General features: G+C 43.7%; 1 protein-coding gene across 6 annotated transcripts in view; it reads left to right on the top strand.

The window, feature by feature from the left end:
• Nucleotides 1–11937, top strand: part of VGLL4 (vestigial like family member 4) — a 92012-nt gene extending 80075 nt beyond the window's left edge. For all 6 annotated transcript variants that reach the window (XM_037386232.1, XM_037386230.1, XM_037386231.1 and 3 more), the window contains 3 exons: nt 3659–3881; nt 7114–7234; nt 9052–11937. In XM_037386232.1, coding sequence (XP_037242129.1) covers nt 3659–3881; nt 7114–7234; nt 9052–9320 — 613 coding nt within the window. In that variant the 3' untranslated portion in view covers nt 9321–11937. The remainder of the gene's footprint in view (nt 1–3658; nt 3882–7113; nt 7235–9051) is intronic.
• The last annotated feature ends 4610 nt before the right edge of the window (nt 11938–16547 follow it).

The following is a 16547-nucleotide window of genomic DNA, read 5'->3' as shown; positions in this document are numbered from 1 at the left end:
AAAAATAATCTCTGATATGGAAGTAGAAGCTTCAGGTATTTTCATTGTTTTGCCAAGACCCTATCGTTGAAGGTAGATGAACTGAGGAGAGGATTGCTGAGGAGTAGAGTATAAACAGTTTCCTGCCTGGCAGAGGAGTTGTTCTAATTTAGGAAGAGAGAATTACTTGCCTTCAGAAAGGGCTAGGGTGTGGCCTTCTGAGATTACTGAAATAAATCGATAATTTTAGGTTATCTTTAGGCAAGGTCTAAGACGCTGTCTTCCCAGCATCTGACGGACCCCATTTCCCAGTTTCTTGATCCCCTCTTCCAAAAATCTTTGCATAAAAGTTTTGTTGGGTTGTTTGGGATGTTTTTTGGTTGGGTATTTTTGGCACCAAAACTACCAGTTCATTTATATTTAGGGCTGTGACTTTTTGTCTAGAGTGAGGATGAGAAGTGAAATAGGTGCTGTTGTAAAAATGGAAAATTTCTTTTCCTTGGGAATTTCAGTAGGGTGGTTGTTCATCACGGATCACTTGACAGCTCCCCCCCCCCCCCCCCCCCCAGTAAATGCAGCACTAAGTTGTTGAAATCTGAGTTCTAAGAACAAAACCCCAAAAAACTGGTGTAGCTACGTTTTTTGTTCCATTTTACAAGTATTTTTGGTGGAGGAAACAAAAGGTTTTACTTTGAAAGTCAGCCTGTGCTTATTAAAACAGAATATAACCATTCTGAACAGGGATTTTTTTTTTTTTCTTTGAGGCAGTGAAAAATAGGAACCTACTGGAACTGTATGTGGTTTTGCAGCCTCCAACTGGTTTAAATTGTAGTAGACCAGATAATATTTAATTGAACAGTAAGATTTTGGCTTGCAGCCGCCAAAGATCCTGCATTACAGCAAGAAGAATGAGCCATCTCTACGCAGCATTGCCTTTATCCCTGGAACAATGATTTTAGTGATGTCTTTTCATGTTGTTATTTCCCAGGCTATCTAATGGCTGGTGTCCAGGTACAGAAACACTCTGCAAAGGCATACTATTTATGAAGTTCCATGCTTGCTTCCGAAGGAGTGGTGAAGGGTTATTTTGTTGTGTTCGGTAGCTGTTTCAGGACTGTAATTCAAGATGAGGCTACGGTACTTTAAATATAGTCTGTTGTGCAGCCATTAAGTCACACATTTGCATCAGTCATTAGCTCACAGCACTGCAATTCTAAACTTCTTTCTTCTGAATGCTGATCCTGCGAAGTAGTCTTGTGAATTGAAATGGTACCAAAGCTGGCAAAAGATTGAAATGCAGCGCTGTGAGAATGTATTTCCTGGTTTGTGTGCTGCTTTATTGTGTCTAAATCTGGCCTGTAAGGAAGGATAGAAGAAAGACATGATTTCCAGAGAACATCTTGAGCACCAGCTGTGAAACCTTAAAGGTTAGATTTTTATGGTAGATGCTGCTGATCTGCAACTACTAATTTGTAATTAGTTAAAAAGGGAGAAGCGATGGGGGCGGGGGTGGTGGTGGTGGTGGTGTGTCCAAACAGTTAAAAATGATACTGTTACTCTGTCGGCTGTTCCCTCCTAAGCATGTCAAGGGAATTTGGCATAGAGAATAAACTGTGTCCTGAGGTTCTCAAGTCACTGGTTGCCTGGTACGATATTAACCCTAATTTTGCTGTGATAAATGAGTTTTTGATTTGGGCAGCAATAGCAGATTTCTATATGACCAAGTGGCTCTTGAGCAAGCTGAAGAATAGCATGGAAGAATTGTGATTAGATCAGCAAAGGTCCTGTTCCTGAATGCAGCAGAGATCTGTTCCCTCATCTCAAGAAAGTTTATAGCTTTTTTAGTTCTTGCGGGGGGGGGGGGGGGGGGGGCACAAGGTTGGCAAAGGTACGGGAACGGTTTTTGTTTGAAGAAAGTAGTACCCTGGGTAAAAAAGGCTGTTGAATAGAGAGATGAACTCGGGAGTGACATGAAGATAAGCAGGGAGTGATGGCTTTGTCTCTCACCTAATACAAGAACTAGGGTGACAGCAGACCACGCTAGATTTTAGGTTAAAATTAACAAAGTATGTAAACTGTGGAACCTGTTGCCATAGGATGCTGTTGAGGCTAAAAGTTTACATGGTCTCAAAAGGTACTTAAACAAACACCGTGCAGAACTGTGAGCACCCTGCCTGCCGGGGCGGGATGGCGGCAGAGCACGGCCGCAGTGTACTCCAAGGCGGGCTGGCAGCGGCAGGGGGGGACCTGCCGTGCTGGGAGGCAGTGCTGTGGTACTGAGGGGTGGATGTGAGCACCAGTGGTTTGATTTTATGTGATACCGAGAAAGCAACCCCAAGGCAGAGGAATCTTACTGTCTGTTTTTAACTAACATAAAACAACAAGTAACCATTGATAAATCTAAATAAAGATTTAATTTCTATAAACCTACAAGTTTGTTTCTGTAGCATTTTGATAAGCTTTGGGGCGCTTTATTTCCCTCTGTTGGCAGGGCTTTTTTTTCCCCCTCAGCTGTTAGCCTTCCTTTGCAGGCGAGTTTCTCAGATGCTGAAATGGACTGTAGCTTCTTGGAGTTGTAACTTCAATATTGAATACTCTTCATACATCTTAATTTCTAGTACTACAGAAAACATTTTTCTATTCCTTTAATGTCTCTGTGTAATACTCATTACGGCATTTGTAAAGATTACTCCTGCATATTAATTTCCTATGATACACTTAAAAGTGGGGAACAAAATGCCTTGGATTTTACCCGCTTACACGCAGATACAATAGGACATTTCATTATTACTTCAAGAATCTTCTGAATACAGAATATATTTTCCATAGAACCAGCTTTCTCCTCCAGTGCTTTCGTACTTGAAAGGTAGACTGGATTTGCTCTTTCACACTAAGGCACTAGGTGTTCCAGCGTGTTAACTCTTACAATACTGGTGTGTTCTCACACTTACCTAGGGAAGTGGTTATGAACAACTGCCTTCACCAATATGAGTGAAGTACCTTTCCTTTGATGCACTGGTTTGCCTTTAATGACAATTATATTGCTGTATGGAAATGAAATACCCCTGTCTCATACAGAAGTACAAAATAGGTATTATTTTAATTGCAGTGAGTGATAGGTTAATTATGTGAGTACATCTTAGATTTACTGTTCAGTAGTAGTTTGAAATTACCCTTTTTAAAGAAGAGTTGTAATTAAATGATTCGGAGTTAAGTGCAGTGTATTTTGCTTTTCCTTCATTTTCTGCTCTGAAGATTTTGCTTCCTTCCTTGACTCATTGCATTTTGCTGAAATCAACCATGTCTTTTGAGTAAAATAAACTTCTATTGGGCTGCAGCAATGCTCAAAGAATATTGCAGTGTTAGGAGACAGAGTGGGATTAATAGTATGTTAAACGAGGTGTCTGATCTTAACAAAGTTGTTACTTGGTGCATTTAGATCAGTATCTGAAGAAATTCTAGGCTGAAGGAAAATGTTGGTTGCCAGAGCTTGCAAATGTCAATGATTGGTGTGTCTTTGCAGGGTGGTGGCTGGAGAGACCAGGAGTAATACCTCACTGAGGGATTTTAGACTCCTCACAAACCCAGCAAAATGCATTGGCACGTGTTTCCTAAAGGGATTTAATGTTGCATATCTCGTTATAGCTTGTCCTTTGGCCTTTTTTCTTTCATGTATTAGAAACAAGACTGCCAATGGAGATTATCGGAAGGAGCACAGAGAGAGGAGTCGCAGCCCAATAGAGAGGGCTGCTGCCCCAACAATGAGCCTTCATGCCAATCACATGTATGCCTCAATCCCAAGCTTGACCATGGATCAACCTCTAGCACTGACCAAAAACAGCATGGATGCAACCCGAACAGTTGGCATCACACCTACACTGACTTCTGTGGAACGGCAGCAGGTACTGGCTTCTAGGCTGACAAGAAACTCTGGGTGGCTGTAGGAATCCTTGCTGTAGGCACAGTGAGGACTTCCCAGATGTAAGCAGAATGTATTGTGAGTTACAATAGGTAGGCGATGCTATTCTTCAGCAAAATGTATTTTAAAAATGCACAATGAATGTCGCAGCTCATTGTGTTTAATGTAAATAAATTGCTGATGTTTAAATGTGTCCGTCACAGATTTCTTGTCCTGCCTGATTTTTCTGATGCTTTGCTAAGCCTGTGAATGCATGTGTTTTAATTGGGAATGCAGAGTCTGTGGTTGAGCGAAGCTCCGGGAACTGCTAGGCAATGACTGATGCAGTTCGCAGGTAAAGAGGATATTCATCTGTGCTGCTCCTGGCGGTCAGTGCTACCTCCCTCCCCTCCGTGCCTGCACTCTCCTGCCAGGAGTGCTGAAGAAGAGATGCAAGGCATAAAGGGTGTAAAGGAGAATTTTGCACGGAGTTGTCCAGGTGAAGGAAGCTGGAATGACCTGAAGTTGTTTTAGCCAGCCAAAAGCAGTTATTATGTGTCAGAGCCATGTTGTATCACTGTTTCATAACGACTTTTCCTAAAGCAGAGTAATGATTTTTGATTATTTTATTCTTTATTTCTGTATGTTGGGAGTGGTTTGTTTAGTTTGGTTTCGGCTGGTTGCTTGGGTGTTGGCTTGCCATCTTGTACATTGTATTTGTTTTCCTTCAGAACTGCTGAAGATGAGCCATCTCTATGCAGGTTATACAGTAACAGTTTTATTGTATGTCGGACTCTCTTTTATCCCTCTCACAAATGGAGAGAGAAGGGAAGATCATTGAGTTGTGATGAGCTGCAGTGTTGAAAAATTAAACTGGCCCATGCACCCAAGCTCTTCCTTCCTACCTTCCTACCTTCCTTCCTTCCTTTCTTCCTTCTTCCCTACTGTCACGACCTGTAAAGGGTAAACAGTTCAAGTGGATGATCTTTCAGAGGTTGGGATTTTTCCATATGCAGTTTATGAATGCTTCCTTTCACTGGAGCTATATACTAGTTTTCACAGTGGTTGGCTGTGTACACTAGTTTTTTACATTTTGCTCTGCCAAAATGCCTAGCTGTACACTAGTGCTGCTGCTATCTTGCATCATTTGGCAGACAGATTGCAGAGTTATTGTTCTGTGCAGAACGGCTCTTCTTTGCTCTCAGCGTTTGGTGATGACAGAGGAGGAAGGGACAGGCTTCCACTGACGACACTGGTGCCCTTTGATAGTACTGCCGCTGCGTCTCAGCCTAGCAGCTAACATCTCTGACACTCTTCTGTTTTGGCATGTTTGACTTGGGCTGATTCCTGTTGCCCATTACCAGATTCATCTCTCTCTTATTTATTATCTTTGATGTTTTGAACTAGATTACAATCTATTTTCTTAGGAAAATAGGATGTTGAGGTAAGACCTTGCTAAGAGCAGAGAGTAGAAATCTTACAAGAGTGTACTGAAAATAAGAAACCCTAGTTAATGATTTGTCAGGTTGTGTTTTGAGGGTTTTTTTCACCTTAGCATGTTGAATGAGGTTTCATCTTATGCAGTTTCCAATAAAGAGGTAGGAAAAAATACCTTCTTACTTTAGGCAGCATAGGGTTATTCAGCTGCTCTAGTCGCTGTTACTAAATTCTCAGCTTATCTCAGTATTTTCATATAAATATGTGTAGTCTGCTCAGTGCACCTGTACACACAGAACCGTACCAGGGGATTCTGTTAAGATGCCTTATCCTGCCTCTCAGATCCTTTGGGGTGTTGGTAGGTGCGTTCTGGAGACAAGCTTTTTTATTGCCCCTCTCTCTACTTCCCACCTCTTGCATGTCTAAAATACTCTTCAGAAGAGATAAGCATATATACACTTCTCAAAAACCGCTTCATAGATGTACAAAATCTTGACCCCTGTAAAGAAGAAAAGCAATACTTCCACATGTGAATTGCTTACAGAAAAAAACAAATAATTATTTTTTTTTATTAACTTTTTTTACTTTGCTGTTGGTGCAGTAAGATGTAAAGAGCATCATTCTCATTGTGCCTAGACAGTGTTAAATCTCCTCTTGAAAGCTCATCTCACTTACTTTGGTCTTGCTCTGTGTAGACTGAAGTACCACTAACCATGAAAACTCTTACCTTCTTCACTGACTTTGTATGGTGGTAGAGGTAAAGTAGTGATTTTTGTGGGTTTGCTTCACAGATTTGTAAAATGGCCAAGAAGTTAAAACTGTGTTAGTTACATCAATTCTGTTAATCTTTTGGACACTTAACAATTAATTTGCATTGAGTATACCAAAGTGGACTCCTGGCATCACAAAACATACCAAAGATGCAAGGCAAAAATACTCCCAATAGTTGCGTTATGTGCCTTCAGCCATCTGGAGAAACTGGGACATTTCTTACCCTAAGGCCTTGTTTTAAATGTAATATTTACATAGTAAACAACTATAAAAAGAGTATTTTACATTTACGCTTTGTACAACTTATACATTGTGGAATTAAGATTGTGTGAATAGATGTTTTGGGGGAATTTGCATGTGTTGAGAATGACAAAGGATGATGTCTATTAAGTAGTGCTAGAAAGGCAGATGAATTCCAACAGGAATGTACTTGCAATCAAAACTCGCTCAGGAGCTCTTCATATTTTACATCTTATGGGCTTATTGGTTTGTGGGTGAAGTACAGAATACAGAGTTAGTCAGGCTGGGAAAACAACTTCTGAATGAAAAATGATGGCATTAAAACTTGATTAATACTCAGGTGACAAATACCTGTAAAATTTGTAAAGCCCTTCTGAGTCCTGGAATCACAAGGCTATATGGCTGTAGAATGAAACAAGTATTTAATGTGTTGACATTTAGTTCTGCATATGTAATGTCTGTGAAGTTGAAACAGTCACTGTAAAATCGCTTTAATGCTTCTAATGATTTGTTTTATACTGCCCATACTATATGGCTGCTTGCCACTTAAATAACTAAGAACCATGATGGAAATGCAATGTGTTTTTCTTTAATCAGATGAAGAAATAATAGCTGAATATTTTGGGGTTTAATATGCTATATTGAATTGAATAGTTTATGGGTTATTTCACTGCTGGGATTTGGTTCAGTGTGTGTACATCTCAAGTGATTATGCAGCAAACGGCTGCTAATGTGGCTTTGGCCAGCTGCCTTGGGGAGTGACAGATTTCGTGTTTCTTCCGTCTTAGAACCGTCCATCCGTAATCACCTGTGCTTCTGCGAACAACCGGAACTGTAACCTCTCTCACTGCCCCATTGCACACAGTGGCTGCGGTTCAGCAATGCCTGCCTACAGAAGACCCTCTAGCAGTAAGTTACATGTCTGCACTCCTGCCTGCCCGATCAGAATTTGAGAACAAAAATCATCTCACAGGGATAAAAGAGGTGAAACAATAGACACCTCTTTGTATCCTGTCTGCCCAGAGGCGTGCTAGCACAGATCCCCTCTGCAGGCTTTCCAGCCATCAACCCTATGCCACAGTAGAAAGTACCAATTCAAAATAAGGGAGAGAGGTGTTCTTTTTTCTTGTTTTGAAAAGCTGCTTTGAAAAAACCAAACACCCCACACAGACAAGTAAGTCATTATGTTTATTTCAGTCTGACAGCCAGCAGCCGGCAGATCCAGCCATGCTCTTATTTTAGGAGCTGTAGTTTCCCTAGTCTTTCAGGAGTCACTAGACTTTCATGATTCAGCTTCAGGCACAAAAATCTTTTCCTGCAGATACAAATACTGTTCCAGAGCACATACCCTCCACCTTTCCCTGCGTGGATAACATAAAAAGCTTTGGAGGGCGGTTGCTATAGCAACACAAGCAGGGAGCTTTAGCTTTCTGCCTTCTGTGCAGTTAGTACTTCTTATGAAGTCTTTTCATGCAGTACTTTCTGGGAAGCCTTGGGATGTTTCTTGTCGCTTTCTCTCACTGTGACCAGGGGCAAACACAGCCCTTTCATTTCATGTTATATACCTACTGATGTGTAGCTTTAACATGCACAGCAGCGAGGCTTCATCGACCAGAATGTGTCAATGTAACAATACCAGTATGATGTAGGTAGGAACCTGCAAGTCCATAGGAGGGGGGGTGTGTGTGTGGTTGTTTTTATTCTTATTAAAAACACCACCCCCAAGCGTGTTGTTGAAAATTAAAATTAGAAGCTGAAGCAAGACCCTGGATGATCTGTTACACTCTTGGAAAAATCAATAGTTAGGGATCTAAGATGTTAGAAGTTTTCTAGAAAACTGTTACTTGTCTAATGAGAGCTGCTTCCTTGAGACACCAGCTGTATTTACATGGGCTTTGGAAACGTGGTAAACGTTTTCAGAAAATATTTATCACTTGAACAGGTCTTTTTGTGTGACGCTCACATTTATTTTAGATCAGTCAAGCCGTCCTGTAGCATGAAGGACATTGGCATGGATCCTGACAGTTTTAAGTTTGTTTTTGAAATGTGAAAATCTAATTTAGACACAGATGTCATTTCTCAATTGTAAAACTGCAACTCTCTCATATTTAGGCTGAGGGATTCATTATTCTTGTGCAAAACCTGTCTCCTAACGTTCTTTGTATCACAGCATTTTAATGCTTGCAGTACCTGACGCAGAGGCAGTGATTCATTTGGTTTTCTGCTTGGCTCCCAGCACAAGTATGTGAAGTCAGATGAAACCCTGAAATCAGCTTCTGGCATGCTGTAATTTAGAATGAACTCTCCTCATGTCTGACTGGTATCAGCAGGCTTGGGAGCTGATTTTAAAGAGCTGTTTCTATCTTTAATTCCGTTTAGGCCTAAATATAAGTTCTATGTGATTGTTTTGGGAGAGGGTTTCCACAGAACCAGAGCTGTAGTTGTTAGTAGCCTGAGGGGGACTAGAATTACACCTAGAATGGTTACCTGTTGCTGGTCACAGAAATGCAAAAATATTTCACTCCATTTATTGCTTTTTTAAAAATTTTAACTCCTTCCATCTTCTTCCCCACCCCCTTCGCTAACAGTTCTGTGATGATGTAAAGAAGTCTTGCATTATGCTGAGATGATAGGAAGAGGGGAGAAAGTACGGGCTCTGAATCCAGCACGTGGTGCCAGGGTTCTGCACTGAAGTAACGTGTCTTCTGCCTCCTTTCCCCCTCTAGCTACCACTGCCTGTGACCCAGTGGTGGAAGAGCACTTCCGCCGAAGCCTTGGCAAGAATTACAAGGAGCCTGAGCCAGTGGCAAACTCTGTGTCCATCACAGGATCAGTCGATGACCACTTTGCCAAAGCACTTGGGGATACATGGCTTCAGATTAAAGCTGCGAAGGACGGAGTCTCCAGCAGTCCTGAGTCTGCTTCACGGCGGGGCCAGTCTTCCCCTTCCTCTCATATGGTCAATCATAATCACTCGCCCTCTGTAGTCTCATGAAGAGAGGACCGTTAACGTTTGTGAATTTGCATGGTTTGACTGAGCTTTGAACAGTGCTTAAAATAGTGTTGGGGGAGGGGAGATTAGTTTTCAACACATGTTTTTTGTGTACTCACGTTTTATTTGTAAAAGGGTGCCCTTAAAGATGATAGCAGGAACTATTTCATAAAGATTCATATGATGTAGCATCCTTTTTTCCTGCCTCAGTTACCAAAGAAACCTCTGATGCAAATCTGCTGCCCCTTAAAAAAAAAAATAATGCACGCTAATCCACAAAAGCCATTACACTTAGTTGGTTGACCCAAAATGCTTTTTGCTTTTATTAGCTTCTTGAGACTAGAATTTGTCTGGTTTGCTTACATTGCCCTTTTTTTTTTTTTTTTTTTTTTTTCCCTCTGTGAAGTAATTTTGTATGTATATACTTGAAAAGAACTGTCATGTATGATTTGCACTATTGGAGGAGGACTGAAGTTGCATAGCAACTTTCTGGAAGATGCTAATATTTTGAGGGCAAACTGCTGAAAAAAGGGTTTAAGGATGACATTTCTATCAGTTTGATTTTTCTTAAAGCAAAACAGCTTTGGAAGGGGAAGTCTCATACAGGTTATAGGTCTTTCTCTCTTTAGATTTCAGGTGCTTAGTGCTTGCAACTGGACTGCATAATTTACAGAACACGGGCATTTTTTCCTAAACACTGCAGTTTGTTAGAATAGAGCTGAGGTTGGAGGGTTCAATAGTGCTTAACGATGCATGTTTTATGAAAAATAGCTGGTATCTATTAATGTATAGACAGTAAGAATCATAATACTTATTAGCTTTTCTTCAGAATTAGTTTATTTTTGTCAGTAACAATCCTAGATATACTTACTGCTGGTACAGTTGTACTCTATGATATTTGTATTTGATACTCACTTTAGTAGCAGCCAGCAAAAGAGGACAGCCTCAGGACAGGCCTCAAACGACGCAGTTTAGAGATATATGATGCGTGGTACAGGATGCTATAGCTTTGCGCATGACTGAGTAATTGTTTCTGTCTGCAGCACTGTCTGCTTAACAGGAATTTGCTTCCTAAAACTAAGTCTGTGTAATCCACCTTTAACTAGCTGCAGAAACTGCTACCATTACGTATCTTGGCTGGACAACAGATTGTTACAGTTTGTGAAATATGATCTTTAATTTTTTTAAGCTTATTCATAAACCTATGCCAAGTTGCAGCATACATTCCTCCATTAGAAAACTTTATACAGGTATTACTGCATTTATTATCATTTGCTATGTTAATAGCTACTAACTAGAAATTAGGCAATAGAGGCAGGCATAAAACCACAGCTGTGCTAGTACTAAGAGCTTCTCTTCTTCTTGTTAAGTGTAACTGCTCTCCCCCATACATTCCATCTTCCCAGTACAGTTGCAACTAGGGCTTTTTTTTATACTGGGTTACCTGAAATGATTGGTTCAGTGTAGAAAGTTAGAAGTAGTTGGAAGATGAACTACACGTGATGTATTATGGACTATGTTACAGTATTGGGTCCATTGTGGCTTTTATTTTATGTTTTTTGTTTTTGGTTTTGTTTTGTTTTTTTTTTTTTTTTAAAGTTAAGCTATTTAATTTGGAAAAGGTGCAGGGTAGAAAGAGATCGGGAGATTGGCTCTTACTCTTGTTGAGAAGGTGGCTGCTCAATTTTCTTTAAAAAAATTAAAAATACAAAAAAAACACCACACCTAAGCCCCCAGTTTTACACATTTCACTACCATCTTACTGGGTAGTCAACGCTTACTTGCTTTGGCATTCAGTACCCTACTCTCTGTAGGAAGATTGTTAAAAGAACACTTTTTTATATAGGTAACTTTAAGACCATCGTTACGCTGTGCGTAAAGAATGTACAGAGAAATTTGTAGGTATTTTTTGAGGAACAATTAATTTGTTAATGATATGTAGCTATTTAATTTTTCCCTTTCCTTTATTGTAATCATTCATATTTTTTTTTGTTTGGAGAAAAAAGTTGATCTTTTTTTGTTGTAGATTTGTCTGTAATACAGTAAAAGTGCAGGAACACAGTTATTCTATGAGAACACTGCATTAGCATTAATAGCCACTAGTTTGTTATTGCTACAGGCTACTGAGCATTATAACAGTAAAATACTAATACTGTAGATGGACTCTGTGGAAAATGTGACTCCTATATTTCTTTGTAAACACAAATAAGATAATGTTTTTAAAGCTAATATTTTCAGTAATAGCTGTTTTACAAGGTTACATTTACTTATCTGAGATAGGTAAATGAATTTGAGGGCAATAAAGATTTAATGTGATATGTCCAGTAAAACGTATATTAGACACAATAATGTTGTGAAAGCCAAAGGGTTGGGGGGAGGTGGAAGGAAACTAAACTGAACTCACGGTCATGAGACGTGGTGAAGTTTCTTCACAGAGCCAGGTTATCTACAGTTCGGTTTGAAAGATTCTCTCTGTGTTTGTAAATCTGTAATATACCATTCTTTTGTGGCCTTGTTTCACCTGGAAAAAAAAAAAAGGTTTGGCAGGCCATCTTTTTTTTTTTTTTTTTTTTTTGTACTTAAAAGTAGCCTTAAAGAACAATAAAGTGCTCTTAAATCACGGGTGTGTACATACTCTTCTGTGGCGCACGGGCAGAGGGGGAGTTGGTTTCTGTGCTTTGTGGGCGGGAGGCAGAGACAGGCCCCTGCTCCCCCCGCCTCGCTCAGCACGGCTGCCCGCTGGCGGGGCTGCTCGGGGGCTGGGTTCCCCCACACGTTCAGGCGTCTGTACAGCTGCCAAGGGACAGCAGGGCCGGACGGGAACACCCCGGCTGTGGGGGGACGCCTCTGGCCACTGGGCCAGCCCGGCCACAGGCCCACGGATCGGCTCCTGTGGCGTTTGCCCGGTGCTGCTTTCCAGCCGGGGCTGAAGCCGCTGCTCCAGCACAGCTCCCCCGTGCTTTGGGAAACGCCAGCTAGCCAGGCGTGTCTGTACCACTTACGAAAGGCCGGTGTCTTAAGTCTTCTTCCATTTTGTGTTGTCACTCAACTTCTTCAAGTTCTACCTCGAGGACAGAAGTCATTCCCTAAAGCAGCAGGCGCAGCTGTACCTCGGACGCAGCCAGCCGCGGCCCCGTGTTCCGGGTGAGCAGCGGATCCGCAGCAGATCACCCATTCGTTCGACTGGAGATGCGAAATCCTTCAGGGTGAACCAGGCAAGAGCCTTCAGCGGGATGTCAGCACTGAACGGAGCAGAGGCGTCGCCAACACTAAGGAGGGAACCCCTAAAAATAAGGAGATACCAAGTTCCCTGTCGCATTAGAAGTGCCTAAACTGTTTGAGAAGCCCAGCAGCCACGACACGCGTGTGCATTGTTGAAGTGAACGGCTATTTTTGGGGTGTGAGAGATTCCATGTGAACACGTCAAGAATGATTAGTTTAACACATCTGAAAAACATCCCTCTCTAAATACCCATGGAAAGAAGCCTAAATACATGCTTTAAGAGCCTTTGGGAGGGAGGCCAACTACAACAAGCCTCACAAGCCTCTCGGTCTGCTTTCTGAAGGGAGCTGGTTTCCTTTTAGGAAAAAGTCATCCCTACATCAACATTTTGGGGGCCACGTGAAACAGAACAAGCAGCGTTGCTATCTTTCAGGTCAGTAACTTATAGAGTGTTCTATTTTTCTGCATGGTAAAGGGAAAAAATAGAATAATTTTTTTCCCTGTTACAAGATTTTTCTAATTAGCAGTAAGCAGTAATTTTGCGTGAAAGGGTAGCACCGTGGCCTAGACAAACTGGACTGTACGTACGCGTTTCATGTCAAGTCCTACACAATGGCTTATCTCTGAGTAAATGAAAGACAACTTCCAGCTACGCGTTTGTAATCTTGCCTCTAGGCACACGCGTTGTTTTTGCTAATTTAATTCAAACCACAATTTTCATTTTAGAAAACAGACCCGACATCACAAATATTCTAGGCATTGAGCTTGGCTCTTCCTGCGTGGTTCTGCGGGTGACCTCCCCTGCAGGCGGTTTCTGTGTATTTCAAGCTGCTTTAGTTGTGAAAGTGAACTTTAGGTACAAATACACAGGGAGGCTACGCAGCCAGCGGGCCCGAGCTGGCCGGAACAGTGGTACAGGGGGAGGATACAACTGTGTGTAGCTACGTCAGCCCTCTGTCTGCAAACTCCCTAAACCTGTACGAACAGCATCGCTGGTAAGCAGCCACCAAACCCACGCGGCAGGCTGTGCTTACCCGGTAGGGCTGAAGGGATGTTTATTTATTTGCTTTAGAAGTTAAAACACATGAAGCAGCAAAGGGGCTTTAGAGCCAGTACCACGCTCGGTTTTGGCATATTGCAGTCAGATGGCTGTCGAGGTTCCTGCCGCTGCTGCAGAGAACGCGGCAGGGAGCTACTGCAGCTGCTCATAAAGCAGCCACCCTGCTACACGCTGTAGCTGAACTGTTAGACTTGAAAACTGGCACACGCACAAAACTTGCAGTTGTAACCAGCTCAGCATCGCGGCTTGGGGCTGTAACTGCACCAGTTCAGAAGCTGCTTCACAAGCAGCAGCTCCACTGTCACCGCAGCTGGGCTGAACGCTCCCCGCGGGGCGCAGGGGGCGGCAGCAAACCCTGCTGCTCCTAGGGGGCCGAATCAGTCAACAGAGAAAAGACGCAAAATTATCTTTCAGCCTCGTTCAGAAGCCTTTGTGTGGCAGCGGCGCGAGAAGCACGCCCTGCTCACGCTGCACTGACTGCTCACGTTCCAGCGGGGCCGCTCCAGCATCCGCACACCATGCCAGTCCGGCTTGTCGCTTAACGGGACACCCTGGCACAGCCCAGCAGAAGCATCCCGCGGGTCACTAGTGCGAGCGCTCTACTCACCAGAGCTGGCGCGCTCTGCTCAGCTGAGAGGGACGCTCACCACTGTCTTCAGCTCCTTCTGGAGGACCAGGGAAGGCAGAACCCCTGGCGTGGGCGCAGGCCCTGGCATGTCACACTGTCCCAGCTGGCTCCCCGTCACCCGCAGCTGTTACGCACTCTGTGGTGCTGCAGCCCACTTCACCCCTGAAGGGCCTGTGACAGAAAAGACACCAATTTAGTAACTAAAACATGACAACTTAATCATTTTTAACCTCTCCTTCCATGGGAACATTCTGTCCCCCGCTGCGGAACAGCTGCCTCAAGCGCATTTCTGGGGTGTAAGACAGCCAAGACAGAGGATGTAATTGCTCGTTTTTTACCTGCAGTTACATACAGCTCCGCCGCAGCTGCTGTGTTCGTCAGCCAAAGCTCTTCCACCTTCCCTTGGCACCCTCCCGTCACCACCCACCAGCCCACAGCGCTATGCGGCTCCAGAGGTGCAGGAGAGAGCCCAGCACATGCTCTGGCTCAGCAGCACGGTCACCTCTGTGCCGCAGAGCCTCCCCTGTGCTTTCACACCCAAGCTGGGTGCGGGGAGGCTCGCGGAGGCAGCACTCCTCACCGAGAGCACCAGCAATGCACCCATGGTTTTCTCTTCCACTGGCAGGGCACAAGCCTCAGGAGACCAGCAGACCTGGGGAGGTGCCACTCACCTTTGCGTGCGCAGCAAAACCAGGAACAAAACCACTTCAGGATGTGGCCCTCCCGGCGGAGCTCAACCTTCAGTCTTCAATCCTTCTTGACCATAGCGAAGTTCCTGAGCGCGTCCAAGCCTAACCCTGCCCAGCCACGGTCCCAGGGGGATGCTGTCACTAACCTGTCACTCCTGCACAAAAGGAAGGGGAGAGCAAGTCGTTTCATCCTTGGTCTAACACCACAGACCCCACTTCTTTCCCCAGTTCTCCAAGACACTGAAAAGTTTACAGCAAACTCGGGCACCTTAATGACACCCTCAGCACAGGCTGAAAAAAAGCTGCAGAAGAAGCTAAGTCCACTGTAGAACAGCCATTGCAAAAACAGTGACTAAACTGCAAGACAATAAACTGAACTTCATTTTTAAGTAAAACTTGAGGGACAAATCAGGTCCTGGTACATATTATCTGACAGTAAGACGGTAGAAGGAGCACCCTGCAGCAGCTGGGAATCTTCTGCGGAGCTCTGGAGTTCTTGGTTCAAAGCTACCATCTGAATTCCTCGGTCTTCAGCCTCCTGTAACGCAATCCCAGCAGGGATGCGCTGCCGCCACACGCGGCCACGTTTATCCAGACTGACCGGTGAGCTTGGCATCAGCTTTGATATTTATTTGCAGAGAAGTTTCAAATTTTCCTGCTTCATTCTGCTCAGCAAATCTGCTCATCACATTTACAGAAACCCACAAACCCACAAAGGCGCGTTCCGGGGAGCCGCGCTGCTGGGGTGGCACAAGGACCCCTCGCACCCCCCGGCTGGGACAGGGCCACGTCACCACTGGGGCACAGCACCTGGCCTCCTGCTGGCACGCTCAGCACGCCTGAACCTCACTGACGGGATGTTCCCTCTCCCGAGGAGCTCCCACAGCACCAAGCACTGATTTATAAGGGACAGCTCTGACCGCACCAGCACGGCAGCGTTTGCCAGGGGACCCAGATGCTCCACGGAGACTCCCGTGAGCATCTCTGTACACAGTTTACACTTAACATGGACAACGCTCATCCCAAAGCGGAGCAAGGGCAGCATCTCCGGATACACCCCTCTGGACCAGGGCAGCGTGTGCACCCTGAGGGACACGGTGGACCTGAGCCAGAAGGCCAGACTGTTCCCAGCACATGCTCCTCCCCTGTTGCTCCTTCCTCTGCTGCTGGAAGTAGACAACGTCATACTGAAGGCAGCCCCCGTCCTCATCCGACAACAGCGTCCCTAACGAACCTTAAATAGGAAAGGCTCATATTTTCCTTTGTGACACAATCAGGAGCCCAATTCATCAAACAACAATGCGCTAACTTAGGGGGTTTAGAGCTGCTAATTGCTGTATCGCTGAAGCATTTATACTCTATTAACATGCCTCTCTGGTAAGAATGGTTGGCATGGGATTAGTCATACACAGATATTCTGATTGACATGCATTTATATTTTAAAAGAGTTGGAAAAAACAGAATTTCTTTTTCTATAAGCTACTTTTCAATAATGACAAAGCAGTTACTGACTTTCAGTAAGAACACACTTCACTACATTCACGAGACTGTTTCAATCTTTTTTTGCTTGTAGGCTAGCCAGTTACACCGCTCACTGTTGCACTGTTCATTCTAATTTTACATTTTATTT

Source organism: Falco rusticolus, chromosome 4, assembly GCF_015220075.1.
Source record: "Falco rusticolus isolate bFalRus1 chromosome 4, bFalRus1.pri, whole genome shotgun sequence".
Lineage (NCBI taxonomy): Eukaryota > Metazoa > Chordata > Aves > Falconiformes > Falconidae > Falco > Falco rusticolus.
The sequence above is the reverse complement of the archived record's forward strand: the minus strand, read 5'-3'. Positions and strand labels throughout refer to the sequence as shown.